Source organism: Lethenteron reissneri, chromosome 24 (assembly GCF_015708825.2).
Source record: "Lethenteron reissneri isolate LAM-NWPU_2019-01 chromosome 24, ASM1570882v1, whole genome shotgun sequence".
Classification (NCBI taxonomy): Eukaryota; Metazoa; Chordata; class Hyperoartia; order Petromyzontiformes; family Petromyzontidae; genus Lethenteron; species Lethenteron reissneri.
This window is the reverse complement of record NC_083802.1, coordinates 17,848,919-17,874,947: the sequence shown is the minus strand read 5'-3', so window position 1 is coordinate 17,874,947 and position 26,029 is coordinate 17,848,919. Positions and strand designations below refer to the sequence as shown.

General features: G+C 46.9%; 1 protein-coding gene across 1 annotated transcript in view; it reads left to right on the top strand.

Annotated features, from left to right (window-relative positions):
- Positions 1-26,029, top strand: part of POLRMT (RNA polymerase mitochondrial) — a 69,091-nt gene that overhangs the window by 5,376 nt on the left and 37,686 nt on the right. The window contains exons 5-14 of the mRNA XM_061558532.1: positions 73-206; positions 8,431-8,617; positions 9,345-9,494; positions 12,970-13,140; positions 14,267-14,437; positions 15,213-15,458; positions 17,559-17,771; positions 19,493-19,665; positions 20,264-20,561; positions 21,308-21,421. Coding sequence (XP_061414516.1) covers positions 73-206; positions 8,431-8,617; positions 9,345-9,494; positions 12,970-13,140; positions 14,267-14,437; positions 15,213-15,458; positions 17,559-17,771; positions 19,493-19,665; positions 20,264-20,561; positions 21,308-21,421 — 1,857 coding nt within the window. The remainder of the gene's footprint in view (positions 1-72; positions 207-8,430; positions 8,618-9,344; positions 9,495-12,969; positions 13,141-14,266; positions 14,438-15,212; positions 15,459-17,558; positions 17,772-19,492; positions 19,666-20,263; positions 20,562-21,307; positions 21,422-26,029) is intronic.

Genomic DNA, 26,029 nt, shown 5'->3' with positions numbered 1-26,029 from the left:
CAACCAAACTTGATTGCCGTTACTGGTCTTACGGAACCTGCGACTGATAACATTGTGTGTGTCATCGTACAGAAATTTCTATTCAAGATTGCCAAGCTCTTCTCCATGGTTGGTGAGGCCGGCCTGAAGCCCAGCCTGGTATCATACGCCGCTGCCTTGGAGTGCATGGGGCGTGTGCCCAACATTGCACAGAGCGTCGTCGCGAGGTGAGACACCGCGCCCGCCAACATATGCCTCGCTTGCTGCCACATGCACCTCCGATTAGCGCGGTTGGCTACGTACGGTGCGAAAGAAGTTCAACATACATTGTTGAACTTTGAGTGCGGCAGTGGTTATGCAGAGTTTCTCGTCTGGAATCGCCGTTTCTTCGCCAAACCAGTTTCTACTCACCCTCCATTGTGTGATACGGCGTGCCAGCAGATGGCAGTATACACTGGTATGAGGCAGTTTGTTTTGGCGCATATGAGCAATACAAGCCATATTGTGAGAGGCTTGTGTGATTCGGTGGCTGCTGAGCCACTGCAATGTGGCTTTTTGCGGTTGTGTAAGAAAAGCCTTTAGGGGTAAAATGGCTTGAGTGTAACCGAAGCGATGATTGCATGCGGTGTAAAGCTGTTGGTGGCTGACCGTGCGTTAACAGCAGGGGGCAACAACAGCAGTTGCCGTCGGCGCCATCCTGCATGCACTTTCCATTAACTTGGAAGGTATTTGCCAAGACAAAGCGTTTTCATGTAGCCTTAGGTCAAACAATCTATACGTGCGTCTGTGTTGGGATCTCTCCACTAGTTAATTATACGTTCACTATTTCGTAACAGCCCAACCTTCGTCATTAGCACCACCACGTAATATAAATACTGTATGCACATTTGGGGCATGGTGGCGCATACCAGTGATGCAGCACTTGGCAGACAAGGGTTTTGTGTGTAACAAATCACCGTTGCTGTGTTCATGAGAACCCATTACTCTGATAATGTCAAGTTTAGCCAAAGGATGCATGAGCATCAGGATGTCTGCAGCCCTATGTTTGCATGTACTGAAGTCATTGGGAGGTGACCCGATGCGGTGGCCCCTTGCGTTGTTCTTTGTCCGTGTAGAGCAGTGCTGAAGTGCATCTTCTTTTACATTCCTTTGTCAATCGACTGGTGGATGGGGACTCCCCATGCTGTGGGTTACTGGGGTTATTTTACCATACATCACTCCTCTGATCTGATGGTGGAAAGCATAGCTGTTGGAGTATATAAGTACAGGACAGTAACTCTGCTGCTCACAACATAGCCCTGCAACAGCCTATGACACCTGTGTTGTGGATGGAGGTTTGCCATCCAATCACTCTTCAGACTCAAGCCTCCTTTGCTTCTGTAATCTGATGGGATCGGGCGCATTTCTGGTGATTTGGTCATAGTGCTGGTGCATCTGTCAGGTGCATCCGCTGTGAAAGCTGTCTGCAAATTGCAGCCTTGCAGAGGTGGTCAGAGATGAGGCAAGTTCGATATTTTTGTCTCTGGCACGTTTGTAGTGAGGGCTTGGGAAGCTGGGTGGTTCATGCCCATTTTTTCACCCGTTGACAAAAAAACCCAGTCACAGTCATTGACTTTGGACTAAAGCATCCCTTCAAGAATAATGTTGTATTAAGTAGCTAGAGTGTAGAACATTGTGGATAAATCAACAAAGTGATGCATAACATGGTGTTAGTGAATGGACCCAAAGCTGGCCTTCGATTGCAATTTGTGTAATGTGTATACAAAGGTAATTTATCTTAATGTTTGGTGTGTGACATATTGTCACTTGGCAACGTTTCAGAAAACGAATCATGCCACCAATTTTGTTCATTCCCTCATTTGAGAGTGGCACGAGGGGACAGCTGAGGCTGGGTCGTAGAAGGGCAAGGGACCACGTGCACTTGAGTTAGTTGTGTTCGTGATGGCTATATTGAATTTTCCCATGTGGAATTTGTCCGTGTTTTTGCCTTTTTCTCCACTTAAATGACCTCCTCCCACAAGATTAGCTAGTGGGCAATCGCGTTTAGCTGTCTTGGGAAATGGCTTTGGATTAACGACGCGCACTATCGACGGGAGACCACCTGTAGGGAGATTTAACCACCCTGGTGCTTAATTAAATTACTCTAACTTATGTTCTGTTGCAGTCGTTCTGATTACAAAGCTGCCCTTTAGCAAGTGCGGCGCACACTCCTGTTTGTGCAGCAGCAGCAGGTTGCATGCACGTTTTATTTGTTACGGTGCAAATACGCGTCGAACAGATGCCTTGCTTAGATGCAAAATTGCAAAGATGCTTCTTTATATGCCTCCCAGAATAGTGATGTTGTTCGACTGAAGAAAAAATAAATTTTTTACTGCGTGTGACTGCTTGTTTGGTTGACAATTACAGCGGTACAAATCGGAACAGAAGGCGTGTTGACATTTCCTTAAAGGTGGTAGCTACATTGCAAAATGTGCCATAGCTGTTTTGCTGCCAAGGGTATGTGCAACATGCCTTTGATTGAAAACACCTAATGAATAATGACTGAGATGAAGATGGATCGCTTGCTCCTCAAGACTTTACCTAGTTCCTTACTTCATAAATAATACAGCAAGCTGGGGTATTGGACCTGAGCAAACCATTGCTTGTAATTTGTCGGAGTGCAGGGAAAAAACATTTGTGAGGGCAGAGGACCGTCTTCATTTGACCAATATCTGTCTCTGTGGTCAATCGCTTGATTTTGCTCAAATGGGGTTTTCAAACCAGAATTTACGTCTCCCCTTTAAGTCAAGGGATACGAACGTCGGGGGGGGGGTGGGAATATCAGTGGGCTGCGCGACGCTTCTAAGCCTGAAAAATATGACAAGCAAAAGGTGCGTGAGTGATTGCCGCCAGGTATATATTGCTGTGCCCATTAATAATAATGTTCTTCAGTATTCTCGCGGTGCAGTGGTCGGCAGGGAGCTGCGGTGCAGGCGTGCCCCCCATGTGTGTGTGTCTCCCCTCGCTCGCTCGCTCGCTCGCTCTCGGAAAACGGATCCTCCGCCGTCAGAACGCCCGGTCTTGGTGTGGACAGATCGTGACGCGCGTGTCTGTCTGTCCATCACCGTCCTCCGTGATTTCCGCTGCCTCCCGTTCATTTGCCTGCATGGCTGTGGTCTGCACACGGAGATGGCCACTTTAGGCTCGAAAATTGTCTCTTATGAGTATCCTTGTGCTGAAAATATGTTTTTTTTTTATCTTCTCATTGTATTGATAGTTTCGGGGATTTGTTTATTTCAAACCAAACAGTGTGAGAGCTATCTAGCTCTATTGGATTGTGAGATTTTACGAGCGGTTGGGCAAAATTTTTTAGTGAATTATTTCAGTCCAGGGCAGCAGTTCACTGTCGAAAGTAAAAAGTTAAGTACCCATAAACACAACCATCATCATCATCATTCATGAGCTATCCACTGCTGGATTCAAAACACCCCAAGTTGTTGACCACATGTCACTGCCTTGCGATGCAACAATCCATCCAGCTCATGCACTTGAACTGATGTCGTCTTTGCTTCTGTGGTGCTCAACCTCTGGGGCATGTTCCCGTATTTGCCACTCCACCGTCAGTATCGGCCATCAGCCATTCTCCTTTCTGGGATGTGTCCTGCCCAAACCCATGCACTTCTCTTGATGTGCTTTGCATTCGATCGAATATATCTTAATTTGTGTGTATCTTTGTGTTTGTCAGTGTAATTTCAAGCAAGTGCTTTTGCATGTTTTTTGGGCACTTTTTAGCTTTTCTTCCATTTACTTTGTCACTGTCCGTGTTTCTGATACATATGTTAAACCTTAATTTGAAGCTTTCGTGACTGCAGGGATTCATATTCTTGGTTCTTTCGGTAAAGTCACTTAGAAGGGAAACAATAAAATAATAAAAATATAAAACAATACAATTCTCACGACGTTTCGACTGCAACACAAGCAATCATCATAAGGTGTGAAAAACACACCCACTTTTTTCAAATTTTCTTGTTGTTTTTCACACTTGATGATGATTGCTTGTGTTGACATCTGGAACTTCCTTTTTTACATCTGAAGAATGGTTTTATTCCTAAATAAATGTGTATAAAAAAACATTTTTTCAGAATAAATGGATAAAACAATTGGAATAACACAGGTGTAATTGTATTTTGCGGTACAATTTGAGTCCTATTAAACTGCATTGTTGACACATCAGCGCTTGATATTTTAATGAAACCCAGAGCCTTATATATAAAGTGGGATTTCTTTTTGCAGTGACACCGATCCAGCTAATAAAATAGAGTAACTCAGTAAATTTGTCAATATCAGTGCCCTAAAAATAAACATATAAAAGGTCACTTGTTAGGCAGTGGTTCTACTCTAAATAGCATAGAACTATGAAGAAGTGCCATTGCTCAAAATGGAACCTATTTATATATTTCTTTCCTTTTATGGCAGTGTTATTGACATATGTTTTGAGTTTTATTTTGTAATCTGTGCTTGTACACTACTGCCAATGCATTTTCGCCAATTTTAATTTGTTATTGATGATAAAACATAAAACAAAAATGTAATTCAGCATTTAGTAAATACGAACGATTGTTCTCATGTGCAGTTTGTATGTTCAATTAAACGGTACTGGCACACCGCACCTTGAGCAATTGTAGTAATGCCTTGCAACCTTTTATTACATGATGTCTACTGATGGGAGAAATCCAGTTTTCTAACTAAGCGAACGGCAGTGTGTTTTAAATAACGTGCGACAATGTTTTTTTAATCGCTAGCCAGGAATTTCGATGTTATTATGGATCCCATGGTTGGTGCCCATTTAAAACATGTTTTTTTTTTTCCGGATGTCTTTTATAGCTCCTGTCACTTTGTGGATGGCATTATCTGAATAATTTTGCTGTTGAATGTCTTCACAATCATTTTATAACATGTGAAGTGCAGTAAAGTTGTGATATTTCATTGTCTTAGAGATGTCAGTGGCTTTTGGTTTGTCTGGTTGACTTCCTTTTGTTTTCAATGCTAACGGACTACAATCATTATTTACAAATGCAGGTGTGAAAGTGACTTGTGCAATGCTAGGGGTGCACTGTGTGCCGTACTTGGCGTATTCATATCTAAGAGATGTTTTACCTTGCAGCAGTCTTGCTTCATAAACCCTAATGAATCCACAGATCGTTTCTGTAAAGACCAGGGACATTTCACGCGATTGTCCTTGCTAATATCCCACTATTGTCCTTGCTGATATGCTGCTGTGGGTCAATAGAATATCTTGTGGGGCCGAATGTGTCCCTTGGCTTAACAAATAAAGTGAAAACATCCCTCATTTGTCACACGCTTGCATTCAAGAAGTGTGTGCATCCCAGTGGATTTATCACTCGGAATAATCACCTTCGAACTCAGCACAATGGAAGAGCTAAGAGGATGTGGATGATGCTCAGCACGAGGCTTTCGAATTGTAATCCATTGTCGTGCGCAGATTAGCTTGGTTGTCTTGGACAACACAGAAAAAAAGCCAAATGGCTTTGGCTTCGGCTGTTTTGCCACGCAGCACGAGAAATTTGGAGGGTGGGGGGGGTATTAATGCCTTGGGCTTTGAGTGACACACGCGTCCCAGAGGGCCCGCCCAAAACCTGGGGACAGATTGTCTTCCCGCGTCCTCCTAAGCGGAACGTTTGTAATCTCTGCAGACGACACACGTGACCAGGCAACCCAGGCAGACCGGCCTTGCAATCGCCGACGGGGCGTTTACATATTTGTTTTGGTGTTCTTGTTTTTGCGACTGCTTCTGCAATGGTGTGTAAGCAAGGTTTTTTGCGGGCTGTAATTTGATAGGAGTGTGGTGGCATCGGATGAGGTCATTTGTAGTCAGAACGTTCACTGCTAGATGAAGCCTTCGCCAAGCCGTCTCCATCTCAACTGATCCAGCTCTTGTACATGAGCTGATCTCACCATGGTCTGCCCTAGTAGGTACACGTGGTTTGATGTGTCTTCCGGTTGTGACCCTCAAACTGATATCTTTCATTTGCAAACGGAATGCGTGGCACGTGACTTCGGTTTACAACGTTAGCTTGAGCCAACCTTTGCAGTGATCGTTACTAAATTCATCAGTCGCTCCTGTGCTTCATGTTGTAATGACCAGCATCAGGAAAGATCCCTTCAAGTGACCTCTGGATGACACAGTAAGGGGCAGCACTTTCCCACCTGCTTGACCACTGAGAGTAATCTATCGACTCACTATGTCTGAGAACCTGCTTTAATAACAGGCGACCATCTGAATTCCAACCCAGGATCTTTAGCGGTGCCAACTCAGCGCTCTGACCTCTGGTCCACAGCGGTTACATAACCTCTAAATCTTGACCACGGCAGTCTGCATCCGTCTTTCTTTGAAACACGATGTGCGGCGCTGTCCAAATGTAACGTTGGGCTAGCCTGGCACTTAATAAATGTCACGTCTCCATGAGCTGCATAACAATTCCAGACACCCATCCATCAAATTTACAATGGAAGTGGAGAAAGATGGCAAGCTACCATTCTTGGATGTTCTGTTTGAGAGGAGGCCCGATGGCTCTTTGGGTCATTCTGTTTACAGGAAGGCCACCCACACAGGTTCCTACTTGAAGCCTGATTTCCACCAGCACCCGGCTCAAAGGAATTTTCTCATCAAAACACTATATCATAGGGCTCATTGCATCTCTAACCAACACCACCTGGCCATTGCATTAAAACATGTACATCGGGCCCTCAAGATGAATGGATACTCTGACCGCACTATCCGCCAAGCTGTTTCTCCCACCATGCAGAAACAACCACATGAAACTCCGATCAAAACCATCACGTTGCCATACATAGCAGGCGTTAGCAAAAAGATTTCCAAAATTCTTAACAAACACAAGATCCAGGTCCGATTCAATACAGTACACAAAATTCGTGATCTGATCCCATCCATAAAGGACGCCATTCCTGAATTACAGTACCCCGGTGTTTACAGATTAAGTTGTACCTGTGGTGACTGCTATATCGGGGAAACTAAACGACACATTGCTGACTGCATTCGCGAGCACAAGTCGGATTTGAAACATGGTAAGACGAATTCGTCGGCCGTGGCTGACCACTGTTATAATACTGCTGGCTCGCATGACGTTGTGTTCTCAGATACCAAGGTACTTTTCAAACCTCCTGGATACTACCAAAGATTTGTCCATGAGGCCATCCAGATATACAAACACAGACATAACTTCAATCGAGATGATGGATTCAGATTGAGCAATCATTGGAAAGATGTAATTAACCAAGTTAAACTTTAGTTACCGTGCAGTTTACTGATAGACAGCCAGTTTAGATTTATCTTTTTAAACATATCCATATTACTAGTCTGTTACCCCCAGCTCCACGCACCACCATCAACATCACCACACGTTGCTTATCATGTTTAGCTTCTTTTTTACTTTAGTTACCTGCTTTGAATTTTACCCACCCAGCAGCATCACAAAAGGCAGCTTAATCCTAGCTTGCTTATCTACTTCTGCCATCTACATTACAAAGGCTCAGTTCCAGCAGCAGTACTGACCATCTCACAACTCCTCCTCTCCTGCGACCCATCCTGGCTCCTCCCGCCTTAACCAGTATATAAGGTCGTGCCTCTTGGGACTTCTCTTCACTTGATACAGCAATTTTGCTTTGACGGTTTCACCTGAAGACGGAAGCTTGTGTTGCCTCCGAAACGTCGTGATTTATTTTATTTGTTTTTTTTTAACCTATGTGACTTTACCGAAAAAACCAAAGAGTATGAATCCTTGCAGTCATGAAAGCTTCAAATCTAGAACCTCCTGACAAGTTCGTTATCCTACCCTTGAGGCCTCGGAGATGACCTGGTTAGGGTGCATGGTTCACCTTTTGCAGATAGAAATAGAGGCAATGTAGGGAGATGAATGGAAAGGAAGCTTGTCACGTATGTGTGTTTTTTAAATAACTGTCTTTCACAAAGCCTATTTGCTTTTTTGTTTGAAAAAGTACTGCAAACAATGCTTTTATTTTCTTATTTCATCCTTGTGTTAGTAAGTGACGTCTGTGATTGCCGGCTGTTTTGCGTACCACTCAAATGTCGCCGCTCTTCTTGATCTTTGTCAGTCCACCACTGAACGGCGACCTCTCGCACGCTGTGTGGGTCGCGGGACGTTAATTTGATCACGCTTCTCGGTCACGCATGTCAATTTGACACTGTGGCCACACTTCGCACCTCCCAGTAGCACAGTTCACTACGTACGGCGCAAAAGAAGTTCAAGATGCATATATGTGCGCACATACGACACGCACGTTACGGCCGCTGGAAGCCATCGACAAAGCGAAAACGGTTCACGCGCGATCCAAGCACCCCGCAGCTTGGCGGTGAGCGCGCGCCATTGCTCGGGGGTTTAACCATGGCACGCTCGCGGCCGGTCGTTGCAGGTGCCTGGACGAGATGCAGCAGAACGGGCTGGAGCTGGACCAGCTGTTTGCGCACTGCAACTTTGTGGAGGACGAGCGCGAGGTGGTGCTGGCCGCCGTGCGCCGCGTCCGGCCCGACTACGCGCCGACGGCGATGCTGCCCAGACCACTCGATCAATTTCCACTCTCCGCCCGCTTCTACGATCTGGTACGACTGCGGGCGGTCCCCGACTGACACCCCCACCCCACCACCACCACGTACCCCCCCTCCCTTAGCAATGAGGTGCTTTTGGTGGCGAGCGTTTGAATGTTTGAGAAGCCCCACTCGCACTCCTTTGCACTCCGAGGGATCCGTCGTCCTGACGTTTGCGGTTAATTTGGGGCCCGCATTCACCGTGGGATAGTGCGGCTACTTCCGCTTGTAAGCCGCTTGTGTGTGCTGTACCGTATCTTGGCCGCAGCACTTATTGGCAATTTATGGTTTTGGTGGAATTGTTGGAATGTAATTGTTGCTGAAATGTCAACCACGTAACCAGCTTTTGTGATTGCAGAAAGTCTTTGAGCTTAAACCATATGTGCTGTAACAAAAAGCTAAAATTAAACTAGACTTTTTTTATTTTACCAGGCTAAGGCCCATTGAGCTATATAGCTCTTTTTCAGAAGTGGCCTGGCCTCAAACGATAGCTCAACAAAGTGGCTTATCATGTGGAAATTTATAGCAGCAAAATACTCTAAACGCACGTTTCTAAATGTGGAGGGAAAACCGGAGGAGCCGGAGAAAAATCCACAGGGAAAGAGCCATGCGAACTCCAAATATACAGGTATCAGGGTCGGGATCGAACCCACGACCTCCTGCATATTGGGCGAGGTATTTAACATCTTGCCACCGCAACTCTGGGGGAACTCATTTGTTTTTTTTATGTTCTCCCTCGTAGGATAATTCGGGGAATTACCCCAGGCTGAAGCAGACGACCGAAGAACTGAAGCAGGGCTTTCGGAGGCAGATGGATCTGGAGAAAGCTCACATTGTCACCATTCAATCGGTGGAAGCCCTGAAACCGGTAACGCCAGAGATGGAGAAAAAGGTACTTTTGCTGGTGTGTGCGTCTGTGCATGTCACACAGCCTAGAACTGATAGGCACCATTGATATGGTGGACTAAATCTAAAGCATTTGGTCAAAATCATGTTTATATTTGGCATCCTTGGTATGCGCGTGTGAAATCATGAAACCACCCTCGAAATGTTTTGAAACGAATAAACCCTTTTCTCGAGGTTTTTGATTTCTCTCCCTTTTTATGAGGGCCTTGTTTTTTTGTTATGCATACTATATGCCTCCCAGTGAGAAGAAAATAACAATTATGTTAATTTGGAGTATCGTGTTCCTTAATGGCTTAATCAGTTCCCTTTTTTGCACAAGCCTATGACAACTTAACCATTTTTTGAGGTTATTTTGATTGAGAAGAGGGAGCCAGTGTCAAGCCTCGACGATTTTATTTCATTGGCATGATGCAAGAAAACAGCGAATTGGTTTCAAAAGTTGCGTGGAAACGTTTTTTTTTTAGGGGCTGTTGTTTTTGATGTATGGACGTTTTGACCTTCTTTCGCACCGTACGTAACCAACCGTGCTAATCGGAGGTGCTAATGGCCACAAACGGGCCTCGTGACATTTAAGGATGTCCTCATTGTCTTTCGACAACTTATTAGGGCTTCATAGCATTTCTCAGGAGTGTGCGATGTCAGAAACGCCTTCCCTTGGACCACCTCGTTGTTTCCCGTTGGCATCCCGCACATTACGCTCTCCCCCGGGCCACCTGGAGTCATTTAGGATATTTTCGCATGCGTGATAAATCTTTCAAATGAAAGTGTAAGATTAATATTACATCGTGTTTTGGAGAACGTCTTCTGAAGATCGACACCAATGGCTAGTTTGGACGTCAGAGGCTTTGGGGATACAGTGCAATGTAAAGAGCTGTCGAGAAGACTCTCTTCAGCGCTCTCTCCCACAGGATGCCAGTGATAGAGCTTATTTTTTTGTTACCGTCTGTGTTTTCTCGCTGACCTCCAGTGACCTCTGCAATTGCTTTGCACTCAGGCTGTTCGACACCGTTGCTGGTTCCACTGCCCCATGGGTGCCCGGCAGCCATGGGGTAAAAAGCCATAATAGAATTCCCAGAGGTGCAATTATATTTGGAAACTGTTACTTCCTGCCGACGCACTTGAGCATTTTGCCGTTGTTTTCGCTTCTCCGGCAACTTGAGTGATGTGGCCTACATTGAATCAGCCCGAGCGGAAATTTAGTTTGTAGCTCTCATTTTAGGTTTTGTTTAATTTTTTTTTCCGATACCCTCGGGAACCTGATTCTGACCACGGGATTTATCTGCATTAAAAAAAAATTAAGTTGTGCTTGTGCGGGCCTGATGGCGAGCCATTTAAAGAGTGATAGGCTTGTGCCTCCCATGTATTCCAAAAGTCGTGCACCCAGACAAGGGCATCACTCCCTCGGAGGAGTGTATCTTTAGTTACCAGCGCGCACACTCTTATTTCCCTAAAGAGGCTCTACTGAGTGAATGTCACTGCACGCAACAAAAAGTCTATTTCTGGGCCCTGTTCTTGGCAACATCCTATTCACCTTCCCCAAATAGACATGCACCTATTCGTGCTGACAAAAGGTGTTGAAGGATACCGAAAGTTCATCGCCAGCTCATGCAAGGGGCCCTTCCTCCTCGTGTGGTGGGTGTGAATTTGAATTTTTGGTGGCGTATCCTACGTGCTTTGTCCCGGGGAGCGTGCGTCACCTCCCATATCAATGTTGCCAATGACACAATAAGATTAATTTAGCTTTCCGCACTTGCGTACATTATTAAACATTTTTTACACAATAGAATTGAACTTGTAATCCCAAGCACTGCTGCCATTTATTTTAAGCCGCAGTTAAAGTATTTGTTGTGATGCGCATGCTTCACTGATGCTTTTTTGCCATCCACCAATGGGCCAGCACCATTCGGTAAATTGAACTCAATGAAAACTTGATTTGGTTCTTTGGGTAAAGTCACATAGAAAGAGAACATAATAAAGTAAATAATATAATGTATTATATTCCTAAGTTTACTAGGTTTGTTTTCTCTTCCATTTGTACCTGATGATGAGTGCTTGTGTTGCAATCGAAACGTCGTGTTGCAATCGGAACATCAATGAGTTCAAGTGTCTCTGCTGGAGCGGGAAATGGGACAGCACCCATCTCTGTGGCTGGCCCTTAGCCAATTAAGGAAATTCCACATTCCCTTGCCAGGGGTCAGTTTTTCTATAGAATGATCCCTGTTGGTTTTGCTCACAAACGGTGGCACTCAAAAATACGTGAACTAATATCACCCAGGTGCGCTCCAAATTCCATGGCTCCCGCCATTCAGCCCTCGTCAAATTCAGGATCCTCCTTGGGGTCGCCCCCACTGACCCTTTATCTCTCAACTCCGCTTGTTCCACTCTCTTGCTTTCCGCTCCGGTAACCAAGCTCTCCTCCTCCCTGTCCAAACCTCGGGTCAACCACCTTCTCCACAGCTGTCCGGGCATCCAAAATCTCATCCCGCCGGCTCAAGCTTTTTCCTCCTCTCCTCTAACTAGAACCGACTTTCTCTTCCGTTCGAAGTGTCTCCATTTGCACTTTGCAATTCCATCGTCACCTTTCCTTCCTTGCTGCTCTGCACCTTCCGAAAGCCTCATTACCTGAACAAATAAGTTAATGATTAAATGCTACAATTTCTCTCTTGAGATACAGTTGCATACCCACAATGTTACGCGCAAACTTTGTATTGTAATCATCAGCCACGATCAATCCACTGCTGGATGAAGGCTTCCTCAACCCATTGCAATTGCTCATGGTCCTGCATTGAGACAATTCGCTGAGCACCTCCAGACGAGTCGAATTCATCGCTCTGCTTCCGGGACGGGTGTCTTCCCAGACGAGTTCCCTCCCTTGGCTGCTATTCGGTTGTTAGTCTCGACCACCCGGCCATCGTTCCCTTCTGGTGATGCAGTCTGCCCCAGAGCCCACTTGCTTTTCTTAACGAACAAGAACACAATGCGCTGTAACGATTCGGTAAAATGTCAAGCTTGTCACTCGGCGCACGGTTTGCGTTCACTGATCCGATTCAGATGTTTGTGCACGACGTTTACTCTCAAACCGACAACACTCTTAGCACATGCCATAGCCACCTTGCTGCCATCGTTCCCCTCTGCGCGCACGTGTGTTGCGTGTAGCGGTCGTGTAGCTGTTACAACGCTGCGCTACGAACCTGGCGACGCGAGTTCGATTCCCTCTCACGGCCAGCACCAGTGACAATCATCTGAACCAGTCGTGAGGTTCCCCTAGGTGAACTCAGCCTCAAATGAGTACCTGGTGCGGTGTGTAAACATCACCACTGGGAAGACAAAGGCGGCCGGGCGTGGTGTTGGCCAACCACCCCCCCGTGTGCCGTGCCGGCCTTCATAGATTCTCGCTAACAGCACTTGCCCCAACAGTCTGTTAAGGCTATACGGGGGATCTTTGTCTTTGTTGCATGTAGCGGCAGGCCCTGACAGAGCTGCACAAGGAGTGGCGGGCAACCTTGCTGCAGGCCTTCGCGGAGGGCAAGAAGAAGCTAATGTCCAGAAGGTTCGGCTGCAGCTTCAAGCTGGACTTGTACCCTTACACGTGCCTGCTCACGGACGAGGAGTACGTGAACGCCATGCTGGAGGTGAGACGGCGTCGCTGTGAGCAGCGACACTCTCTGCACATACGATGCGCTGCCACGATCTATCGGCTGCTGGATGAAGATCTCCCCAAGCCCTCGACGTCCTTCACGGTCCCGTGATGCGACCGTCCATCTTGCTGCTGGCCCACCAGAAAGGTTTATGGAACCTGTTCTGAGGTGGACGCACTCTTGGGCGCGTTCTCTCTCCATGTCGTTAGTCTCGACCACCGGCCATCATCGTACTGTGTCGTGCTCCAAGCCCACTTAACTTCTTTCAAGCGGCAGTGGGATGTCATGAACTCGCAAATTGTCAATAAAAAGACACATATGCAGACGAGCGGTTAGCTTAAGTCGAAATAAATTACGTTTTTCTGCGTGCTTGTATGTATGTTTAACTTTGGTTCACTATCCATTTTCCCAATACTGTATAGTAAATTGTAAAAATAATTTATTCATTAAGCATTTGTTTAACAATTAGTTTAGTTTGCAAGTTATTTATCACGTGCAAAACATGGGATGCAACATTGGTAGCCTTTAGGAACTGCAAGTAAATGATGGGTTCTTAATGTAAATATTTTACTAGATTATGGCACATTTACATATTTTTTTAATGACATTATCTACAAATTGCGTCATTGGTGGGGACATTGACCAGCAGGCTGTCTGGCCTCTGCGAAAAAAATGTATCGCAATCATTGTTAGAAAATGTATTGGGTGAGGGATATTGTGAAACACATTTAGGTTATTGCATCCATTTTATGTGTTTGAATCGATGCCAAAGCTTGCTCTTCTCCATGAGCCCAGAGCGGTTATCTCACTTGCCGGTACCACCTGAGGTGGCACCACTTTAACGCTTCCCATTTCTCAATGTGGCCAATAATATGATAACCATTTGAAATGAGTAGATCAAATAATTTGCTCATTAAATTGGTACAACTAAGGTTTTTGCTGCCTTTAGGAGTGTCAATTTGTGCTTAGGCCCATGGACCACTTAGCTGGGGTACTGACGAGGACGATATGTATGTGTTGTTTTAACTCCATGCCGTTGAATTCCCACGATTCAACGCGTGTAACGACGGCGATGACGCCGGCTGACTCGTCACTGATGTGCCCTCGTGTTCGTGTGCAGAGTTTATCCAGCCTGCCGCCCAATGGCGATTCAGTGATGTCGCTCTCCAGAAATCTGGGCAGAAAGGTTTTCAACATGTACTGCATCCGCAAGAAGATGCGAAACCACGTCGCGCAGCGGATCTCCAAGGTGTACGACGCCTACTGTGAACTGCTGGCCATTGACGGCAAGGTAGGGGGGGGGCGATTATTCCTGAATCAAAATAAATGTATTTCTACTTGGAGGAATCCGATGAGCTTACAAGCTCTTTTTCACAGATGTCCAGAATGTTACAAGCATTAGGAAAACACGATATGATTGCAAAGTATAGGAAAGATAAACGAATCACTTACAAAATAGTCAAATAACATTTTACTTTTTATCTTGCCAGGTAAAGGCCACTGAACTATTTAGCTTATTTTTCAGAAGTCACCTGGCCACAAATGATAGCTCAACGTGTGGAAATTTATAGCAGCACAATTCTCTAAATAATCTAAACGCATGTTGGTACCTCTCCACGTCTCATTCCGTGGAGCTGCAACGGAGAAGAGCTCACTGGAGATTGTGGATTATGGCCGAACCATTTACAAAAGAATATAATGGTTTACAGTCTTTTTGCGAGCCACTGCCGCATGAAGGACCCTCCACACGTGTCGAGTCGTGAGGGTTTTCTTGACCTTACTTCACGCTGGTCAGCGTGGTCGGTGACAGCGGGGAGCATAAATGTTTGAGTAGAGCAGAGCACTCCAACCGATTTTGTTGCACTGCCCCCTGCTGATGGGGCAACCCGGCAGCAGCCTCTTCCATGCACGGTGATCGCCCCTGTCAGCACTTTTCAGGCCAAACCCCACTTGGCTTCCGAGATCTATCCAGAATCGGGGCACGTTCCGGCTGCTTTGCATCATCGGCGTTGTCGTTTTTTATCCGTGCCCAATATTTGTTTTGTGACGTTTCCCGTCGGTGGCAGGTGAGCGGCTACCTGCCACGCCAGTTCTGGGAGCGCGTCGAGGCGGAGGTGGCCGACGGGTACCGCCTGTCGGGCGAGACCGTGGAGTGGACGGTCCCGGTGACCGTGACGCTGGGCTCGTACCTGCTCGACATCATGGTGCGCGAGCTCAAGGTGTACGCCGGCACGGGCTCCACCGACTTGGCCAGGGGCACCAAACCCATCCCGGCGCTCTACCACGTGTACGCCTTCCGCAGCGTGCGCCAGGTACGGCCACTGCTGCTGATGATGATGATTGGCACCGCACGGTGTCGTTAGCAATGGCGGAAATGCACGAGCAGTGCTTGACCGCAGTTCGCGATGCTCACTCGGGTTTTCCAGAGCGGTGATGTCAATGGAGCGATGATATTGGCTCGTGTGTGGGGGAGCTGGATGGATTGTTACCGATCGCGGGGTTGTTACGGATGGCGGATGGATTCAGGAGGCCTTCATGCAGCAGTGGATTGATTTAGGCTGAGGATGATCATCATGATGATGGCAATGCAGATGGAGCAGTGCAATGATGTGAATGTGCGGTGCGTGTGTATGTTTGCTACGATCGAAAAACATTGCCAGAGTATTATCATTCCGTAGAATGTATTGACTTTGTCTCTTTGAAAGTTAGTGTCACCGGGGAGTGTCATTGACAGATTGTCGCCTGCTATTTGGCTAGAGCGGCGGGTATCAAACTTTCGGAGGATGCATTGTACGATACGCCTATGGAGAATCAGTGACCTAATACTTTGTCGCGATACTAAAATGTATATATTTGTAAAGCCACTGAGGGGGCGGGGGGGAGGTCCCTTTGTATTGGCTTCAACCAATAGGCATTCGACGGGAGGCTTTAACGCATTGTGTTTTTTCATCTGCCGATTTCCAACGGTTCAGCTGAAAAGAAAGATGATTAGTGGCTGTTAGAAGTGGGTGAGTGCCCCCTCGAAGGGGTTAAATAACTGAGAAATCACCACACACTGGCTCGACAGAATGCGTCCCTAATGCACACCCCAGCTGCCCTCACGCACATACACGCAATCACTGGGCCCCCAGCGCTTCCCATGAAAAATCAAAGCAATTTTTCTATGAAATTGCCTGCTGGAATGATGAGCGTGATTCAGAGCGATAATGATCGCCACTTGCAAAGACCCACCTGCTATTCCTTGGCCCGGTATCGTTCCAGCGTCGCGCAGTCACGGCAGATATCTGCTGAAGGTCTCCTGCCCCTGTTTGTGGGATTTGTTGTGCAAATATCCACGCAGGGGTGTTGGTGTTGACAAGATTTGCAGAGATAAACAAACAAATTGTCCTTGCAGTTAGGAGTGAAATAAATGAATGGGTAAAGTAAATCTTCTAAAAAATACTTTATTGTATAACTGATGTGTAGTGACATTTACTTCAGCGCCTATTACACCTAGCTCGCTATCAGGCCGAATGTTATTTTTTGTCGTATTTGATTTACACACATCACCCACTTGCTCCTTGCATGGACTGTTCACATCTTGAAAAGTGATATTGTTTTGTCAACTTTATTTAATTTGTTCTTTTTGTATGGCCTGCCTACATTCAGCCGTACACCATTTTTAGCAAAGGCGTCCCATTCCTCATTCCAATGATCTCAGTTGAATGTAAAATATTTGGATTTGAAAGGCGATACTGGCATTTGTTCTGGAATGTTCACTGTAATAATAGGTGGACGTGGTTAAATGCAAGGCAGCCCTACAAATGTGCACAGTTTAGCTTGAAAACTTGTTTAATTACAAGTTAGGAGTTAAGCGTTTCTGTTTAAAAAAAATGTTAATTCGCAGTAAATGAAATGAAACCTGCACTGGCAGTGCCATGCACTCAATATTCATGGGAGATGCAATTTCCATTCACATTGCTTATTATTTAGCATTCATGTTTTCTGTTGCGGATGTGATTTCAAATCAAGTAATCACACAAAAACCCCATAAACAAAACAGGACTCTCCAGCCGATGGCTTTTGAAAAATCTCTGCATGGCTGTCAAGTGACACGACACAATAAATCAGGGGGCTCCGAGGTATTGCACCGTGGTGGGTGGTGCAAAAAAGGCACGGCTCCCCACTGATGAGGTTGGCCTGGAGGAACTCACCTTTAGCACAATGATGGAAACCTCCTCTCCAGCCTCTTGAAATTGCTCGTTGCCAGCGCTTTGGATGGTGAAGTGTACGCTGATCATCGTGTAATTGCGTCTATTATCGAGTGCTTCTGCTCGCGTGTTTACGCTCGGCCCCTCCTCTCTCTCTTCCTTGCTCTGCGTCTCTCCCTGCCCCGAACCAACGACCCCGCTCGCTACGCCGGTCGCCTAAAGATCGGCTTCGTTAAGCCGCACCCCCTGGTGACTCAGCTGCAGTCGAGGGCGGTCGAGACGGAGCTTCATTTCGACGTGCAGGCCTTGCCGACCTCCTGCCCGCCCCTGCCGTGGACCTCGCCCCGATTCGGCGGCTACGTCCTGATACCCACTACCCTCATGCGCAGCGTGGACATGGCCACGCAGCACCAGAACCTGCTGGATCTGTGCCAGGTGAGACCCTGCACCCCTTTTTCCGCCGCATAACCGAGCCGTGCTGGGGCCCGCGGCGAGGGGGCCCGTCACAGCTCAGGAGGCACCAAGTTGTTTTGTTCACCACGAAAGTAAAGTTTGGGCCGCAGCCCGTCACATGTGACGAACCAGTCGTTGATGCATATGGATGACACGATGACGACGCGTTTGAGTTTCCGTATCGACTTGACGTCATGTGCAATGAACCAGCCGAGAGACGCAAGTCGTTGACACAACTGATGCTGCGTTTGAGTTGTGTTGCCGAATGACATCACATGCAACGAACGTGCCATTAGGCCCCGCCCCTGGCCCTGCTTGGACCTGAGCCAGATTCACCTGCATGGATTGGTTCTGGCTCGTCTCGGCAAATAGCCGGTGGGAAACCACCCATACTGTGAGGGCCTTGTGCTGGCTCGGCTTGGGCGTACCACTGGAAACACGGTGGCAGAGACCTGCAGCACGCACAGGCGTGAGCGCGGGTAGCGTTTCAGCAGTTTTGTCCTTTGCGCGTAATAAGCCCAGAGTGATCATTTGCTCAGAGTTTTTCGGGTTGAGTCAGGAAATTTTTTCTGTGGTTGTTCACCCAAACAAAGCTTTTTGAAATTAAATGATGCTGAGCTCGAAAAAAAGAGGAGAGTTCTTAAAGTCTGGCTTCCATTTATGCAGTGCGTGTTACCTAATGACGCTTTTTAACAGTCTCATCAATATTTAAATTTTCGCTTCTGTGTCCGTACACTTGGGCAGTTTTGCATTTCTTTAAAATGGCTTGGCGAAATCTGGTAGCTTCACCTTCGACTCAATGCCATGGCTTAAAGCGCCTTAACCGCAACTTTGCCTCTATCTCGCACATATTTTACATCGCTCCGTATTAAACTCAGCGGTGGCCTGCCGGGTATTTTCTTCTGTTCGCTGCCAGCTGTCTTCACAGGTGACGTCGAGGGGCACGCTGGGTTTCTGCTTGCTCATTTCAAATGTGGGGTGGAGCGGTGGCGCAGCGATTAACGTACTGCATTATGAACATGGCAGTTTGAGTTTGAATCCCAACCGGAGCTAACTAATACCAGCGGCGAGTAATGTTCGAACCGGTCCTGGACATCCCACCTTCACCTACCTGCATTTACCAGCGTGGTGAAGTATGGTCAAACAACTGCTATGGCCGACACAGCATGAGGAGGCTGTTATCCTGCAGTGGGTTGACTTGTGTTCACAACAGCGCAGGCTGGGCACGATTAAGCCACAAAAAGCTGATCTGTCAAATTGAGGACCAGGAAAAGGTGGAAAAACATCAAGGCTATGTCTGCCAAAACGGTACACCAATGACCTCATTGTTACGTATCCCAATTAGCCACACGGCCTGTTGTTGCTGCTGGTGGGTTATTTCAGCAGAATTGGTTCAACACAAGCACCCTCTAGACCGGTGTTGACACTCGGTGTACTTCTTTGTTTTTGTGGAGGGACAGATACGTGAAGAAAAGGCATATTCATCTGCTTATTTATTCTATTGCTTTTATTTAACATTCTCCACAACTAGTATTCATTTGCTAGGCAGGCCTTGGGAGATATATTTGACGAAGGGCAGTACACAAGCACACACATTTTAGATGTTTCTCTCACTGTCAAGGCGGGGGGGGGGGGGGCTCTTTTTGAGGCATGGCTGGGCCTTGACCCTCAACATTTGACCCATCTGAACTTGACTGGCGCAGGTTCAGGAGGCGCGGCGCTTGCATGCCGCCATGGACGTGCTGAACCAACTGGGGGCGTGCTCCTGGATCATAAACGAGCCGCTGCTCGACATCGTCATCGCCATCTTCAACGACCGCGGCTGCGACAAGCTCGACATCCCACCGCCTCTCTCTGAGGCTCCCAAAGTGCCCAGGTAGCCGGTGGGGGGGGGGGGGGGTCGGAGGTGGAAAGATCTTCGTTTTGTATTTGTTTTTGGAATTAAGCGAGCCTCCTTTAATTCGGATTGCCTGATCGCTTTTCAGGAGCGCTGAGCATTTCACTCCGCCTGATTACAATTTTTTTGTTGTTGTTTGGCAACAGAGGGTAGTGCAGTAAAATCATTTGTTTTACTCTACTTATATGTTCTCACATCTATGCTGCCCACCACCAATCCCCGTTCACCAGCGTTCATGGTGAATTATGATCAAATACCCCCACAGCTCGCATGCAATGGGAAAGCCCTCATCCAGCAGCGTATTGACAAAATATTGCTGTAAATGTTCAAATTATAAGTTGCACAGTTTAAAGTTGTCACAAGTTGTCACAGCTTGAAACTGTTCCAACGGGCGCAGACTCGCACACAGGGCTTGGCGGTTACTGTTGGATATTCCTATCTGCGTGGCAAACCGATAGAGGAATTTTAATAATTTAACCCTTACGATTATTGACAACACAGAAACCCACCCCCTAACCCGAAATGAACACGCCAACCCAAGCATCAAACCCACGCTCCGTCCCACCACCCGGCGCAGGTACGACCCAACGGGTGAGAACGGCATCGCCGACCGGCTGGCTTTCCGGCGCGCATTGACGCACGCGCGCAAGACGACAAGCGAGATGCACAGCCTCCGCATGAGTGCGCTCTACAAGCTGTCCATCGCCAACGCGATGCGCGGCCGCGTCTTCTGGTTCCCGCACAACATGGACTTCCGCGGGCGCACCTACCCATGCCCGCCGCACTTCAACCACCTGGGCAGCGACATGTCACGTGCCCTTCTGCTGTTCGCCGAGGGGCGGCCGCTGGGCGAACGCGGCCTCGATTGGATCAAGGTCGGTTGGTCGGTCGGTCGCGCCGTTTCATTTTCTTTTTGTTGAATCTCGCGCGTGCCCGGGTGCAAGGACCGAAGACCCGAAATCCCAAGCGGTCTGCAACAAACAGCTCGATTTGAAGGCGTGCTGGATAAGATTTAATTGGTTTCAATGAGTTGGGGCGAGGTTATTCTACGAGCTTGGAGAAACGTGACAATGGGAGGGAATTCCGTGGCGGAACAGTGCGAGGGGATAAGCAGAGGGGAAAGATTTTTGTCCGAAAAGTGTGGTGGTTGAACACAATTAGGGTGAGGTGAAATGGTCTAGCAGTCGAATCCTCAACGTGGGTGAGAGGGAAGCAATGAGTGAAGTTCACGGGGCACCGGTGCCGTGATCGTTCTTGAATCTTGCCGGTCGTGTACCGCGTATTGTTCGGCACGATGTCTGTGGTTTTTCCGCTCCACGTGCTGGGAGCTTCCGTTCCTAAACAAGTGCGACACCATGCTGAACGACGCGCGCGAGGCACAATCCGAAATCACATCGGGAGAGCTCATCAGCAAAACCACAATGCATGTACGTACGTTAAACTTCTTTCGCACCGAATGTAGCCATCCGTGCAAATCGGAGGTTCGAGGTGAGGACAAAAAACTAAACACAAAAAGCAAGAAATCCTGCGCAGTCGAGCAAATTCTATGAGCACGGTTGGCTATGTACGATGCAAAAAAGTTCAACATACGTAACACGTGTAACAATCCATTTATCCGTAGATCCACCTGGTGAACTTGACGGGTACCAAAAAGAAGTCCTCCCTGCTGGAACGCCGCATGTTCGCTGACGAGAAGATGGACGACATCCTGGACTCGGCTGACCGACCCCTCACGGTGAGTCTCTCAGACTCGATGCGAGCGTCTGGACGAGTTGGAACCGCCGTCGACCCGCGCAGTTTACGTCTTGAGTGCTCGTAGCTTGGACAGACTTCACCGCCATCGTCACTGCTTCCCCCCCCCCCCCCACCCCGAAAATTTGCCTTACAACTGAGAAATATATGTAAAGAGATCATATTTTGGGCCGTTGGCCTTCTTTTGCAGGGAGGTGAAAGGCTGAGGATTGATCATCGTAGTTGAAGAAGCCATTTTTCATGGTCAATCGGATGGAAATACAAAAAAAAAAGAGAATGCATTTGACATTTAATATTTTCACAATTCATTATTTATTTTCAAATCAGTTGCCCATTTTTCCAGTTTATTTTATTTTATATTACAAGTCTCTGTGTGTGACGTTTTCTTTGCATTTGGGCCGAAGCACTGGCCCACGGTGGCCTCCTCTTGCGAATGACCTCACAGGGTCTTTAATGTGCACTGATGGTGCGCTTTGATAGCCGTCGTTTTGTGACGCGCTTTCCGTGTTTGTTCTCGCGTGTCTTTTTTTTATCCCCCTGCTTTAATCGCGAGGTCTTTAAACTATTGATCACCTGTTCAGAGCGGCCAATGGCAAGGCACCCCCTTTGCATTGTCACCGGATGACATTGCTGCGCTCGTTCTGTGGCTGGCTGGCTGCTGCCGTCTGATGCGAGTGTCTTCCTTCCATCGGGGCTGTTTAAAATGTATGAGCGTGTGCATGAGCTCTACAGTGCGTGCGAGTGGTGCACAGCTGAAAAAAGCTTGCTGCAGGCGGCGAACACAAAGCACACGGACGCACACATGCACAGACACTCGCACGGACAGCAGTTGTTGAATTTATTTCCGAACGGAGCATTGTTTTGTCCATACCGTGAGCGCATCCCATCGTTGCCATGTTAAACGTTTGACTTTGTTTTAAGCAAACATTTCCATGACATCATTATTAGTGTGATGGGGTTTTTTTTCTCTTTCCATGTAACATACCGCTAGCATTACCATATTAACATCAACAGATCGGATGACATACAATGCTAATGACCGTGTGATTGCTTTAGATTTGCCATGACTGCTACAGAGGTGTGAATTGCATGCAACCTCAACGCAGATAATTGCTTTTCGTCGAGGCTTCCGGAATGAAGCAAAGTATGAAAACTCTTAATACACTGCGCCACCCAATACCAATGAGTCACCCACGTGTCGCTTTCACCCGGAGTGTCCTTGCAAAAAAGACTCGTTTGGAATTTTTATTTATCTGCGCCGGCTTTTCCGTCCGCAGAGCCGCGTTGCCCCGCGTAATCGTCGGAGCCCTTTGACGTCGCGGCCTTCGTGGTGTGCGGGTTCCTCGGTGCGTCCCCGCGGTGGCGTTTACAGAGGGGGGGGCATCATTTCGGCTTGCCTCTTTTTTTTTTTAGAAACCCACTTAGAGAAAAAAAAATTTTCCACGTTTTCATTAAGGCCCTTAACGAGCTCTGGCGAGGCACTCTGCAGCTGGGACGTCGCTGCTGCCTTAATTAGAGCGGTTAGTTTCCTCTTAGTGGGCAGTGGCGGTTGTCCCACTGTGGCTCGACGTTTATTATAGCCGTCGACTAAATTGCAGCAACAGGTTATCAACTAGAGAAACGTGAGTGATCTCATTATAATTGATTGCCTGACTTGGCTTGCCCCTGACCTTTGTACTGATGTGTTATTTTATATATATTTTTTTTACGATTTAAGAAAAAAAATCAATTGTACTAACAATATCGTCTCCAAACAATCAAAATAACCTGTCAAATGCAAGAAAGAAAAAAGAAAAGATCTAAGCCAAGGGAAGATGGAAAGGTTTTTGGGTATTCCAGGATGTTTTTCAGCTTTGTGTGGCCCAAATATTTCAATATTTGCCACTTTGATAAATTGTAATTCTTCAGTCATTGTCGTATGCAGTCACCACCATCGTCCTTTATCCTTTTCACTCTCCGCCGTCCTTGAAGCTTTTACCGAGTTTGCATTACTGTGTAAGCTTGGACTGACGTCACTTGCTAAAATAAAGCCAGGGCGACTTTGGCCGCGAACTGCTGCTGTTTAATAATACAGCAAACATTTTCGTAAATGACTCCTTGCACAACTTTAAACCAAGCAGTCGCTTCAACCAAAAAAGCACAAACAAACCCACAAGGGTTCGTTGCAAAAGTTGCTTTTTTGCGACCTTTTGCAAGCACGTAAATTCAAAAACGCAATGCTGATGTACACACATTCGAGAGGCTGATCCAAATTGGAATCTAATAGGAGGCTTGCTGAAATGAGCCCTGAATGCTCACACGTAGTGATTATTATACATCGTGTTCCGGCTTAACTGTGGCTTATGCAAATAGCTTTTCCTGTGCCGTTTACGTCAACTAAAAGGCATTGTTAGTGAGGGGATGCTGTACCTGCCGCTGCCACAGTCGACACACTTGCACATTTAGATCAACAGATGGAGCTTTTGTCGTGTCCGTTGCCGCTAAGCATGGGCTCAACATCGCACTAATGCGTCATCTGCGCAATATATATGTGATGGCAGCAGTTGAATTCGTATGTTTTTCGGCGTGAAAATATTTACATCGGCCGAAGAGCACCTTTATCCTTTTTTTCTGAAAAAAGTTATAATCCCAGCATTTAAATACTTGTTTGTTCCAACGCTAAGCAGACGTAATCGTATTACAGCTCTTTACAATGTTAATTGCTCTTTCCACACGCGATAAACTGCGCCAGGAAAATATCCTTTGCCTCACGACTTAATGTAAAAACATCACGCTTCGGAACGGTGGCCAAACAAATTGATTGTGCGACACCTGGAAGGGCCGGAAGGCACCCTTGATACATTTTTTAAATGGGAATGCTGACACTATACACCATAGACACCAATCCACGTAACCCCCTCCGAGTTAAACGTATCACGGAGGCAATGCAATAAACGAGGGATATCAACCTCTGTGCAAGTGTAAATCATTCATTCGCGATAATGCAGCACCTGTGAAACGGGGACGTAGACTTCTCTCTCCCTTGATGCACAGTAAGTCCCGGCCATGATGAATGTATGCTTGTGATTTCCAGCGGTCTTAGATAATTCAGAATGCCGCACGCTTGCCTGCAGAGCTGCGAATCCGCCTGTCGAAGGAAGTACAGCAAGTAGGTTGTGGACCCTGCGTATGTTTTTTTTTGTTTTCGTGCTATCACATTGTACGTGTGGGTTTTTGAAAGTTGCCCATGATTTTCTTACCGACGTGGAAAAATGTGCACGAGCAAATGCACCATTCGAAGCCAAACCTTTTTGAAAAGGTGTTAGCCTCATTTGCGGCCTTGCTCGGTAAATACAGTGTTAACATTATTGCTATTTTGTTACTGCTAGTGTCAAAATACGCGTGAAAAGGGAGTCCGACAAGGCAACACGCTTTCTCTAAAATTATTCACAGAGAGATTACAACTGTTTCCGAAAATTGGTTTCGGAGGAGCAATTAGGGTCCTATTCAAAGTAAACGTGATGTTTGTATTTGTTGACGAGAAGCTGTTTTGTAAGCACTGCCTCGGTCACTGCATCACGCGCTTTCAAATGCCCTTCTGAGGATAACTGGAATGCTCTTCCTTCAAATATTAGCAAGCCGCTGGAGCTTTGCACTTTTAAATCGTCTAGATTGAAAAACTCATCTCTTTAGAACTGCTTTTTGTGTTAAGTTTTTTGTCCTTTCCTGCACCCCCTGATTTCCACGGTTGGCTACGTGCAGTGTAAAAGAAGTTCAACATACATAGATACGAGCAAGAAACTACCGGAAGCGCATTTCTTGAAATCTCCGAAGGGCGAACACGGCATTGCTCAGATGAATAGTCTGGAAGAGGAGTGGCAATCCTGCTGTGACGTTAACGCTTTCGTGGCGCTACTTAACGGGATATGCTCGGCTGAATTGTCGCCGCTTCAGTGATCATGCGCAGGGTTATGTAAAAAGCAAAAAAAAAGTTGGTTCTTTGCCAAGAGAAAAGTAAAAAAAATTTGCCAAGGTATTGTCCCGACCGCTCTATTTTTAGCGGAGGAAAATTGTGCACAGTGCCTGTCGCAGTGTCTGTTGTTTTGGTGCCTTTGTATGAAGTCCAAGCTCGTTCCAATGTGAGTCATTGGTACAGATGTTGAAAAGAATGAAACGACGAAGGGCGTCTGTGCTGGTGTAACATCCTGCCACCACGACCACCAACAATCTCCGCTGTGTGAATTCAAATCAAACGGTTGGACGATGCAAATGCAGTTTCATGCAGAATCCTAGCCGAGGTTTGTAACGCATCCAAAAGGACGTCCACTGAAGAGACGGGGTGGGGGGGGAGCGATGAAATGAGCTCGTGCGCAGGCGCTGGGTAGACTGTTACATCGCAGGATCGTGGGGGGCGACGATGGCTTGGCGAGGCCAATCTAGCAGTGGATCGACCATGGCTGATGATGCCAAAACCGTTGCCTGCCTGCCACCAGCTTGGTATGGCTGATAAAAGCGATTCTCTTTTAGCAATTAATCAACTCTGTCATTTACTTGAAAACACTTGATTCAATAATTCTAAATTTTGCGCTTTTAAATACATCGAGGTACCTGT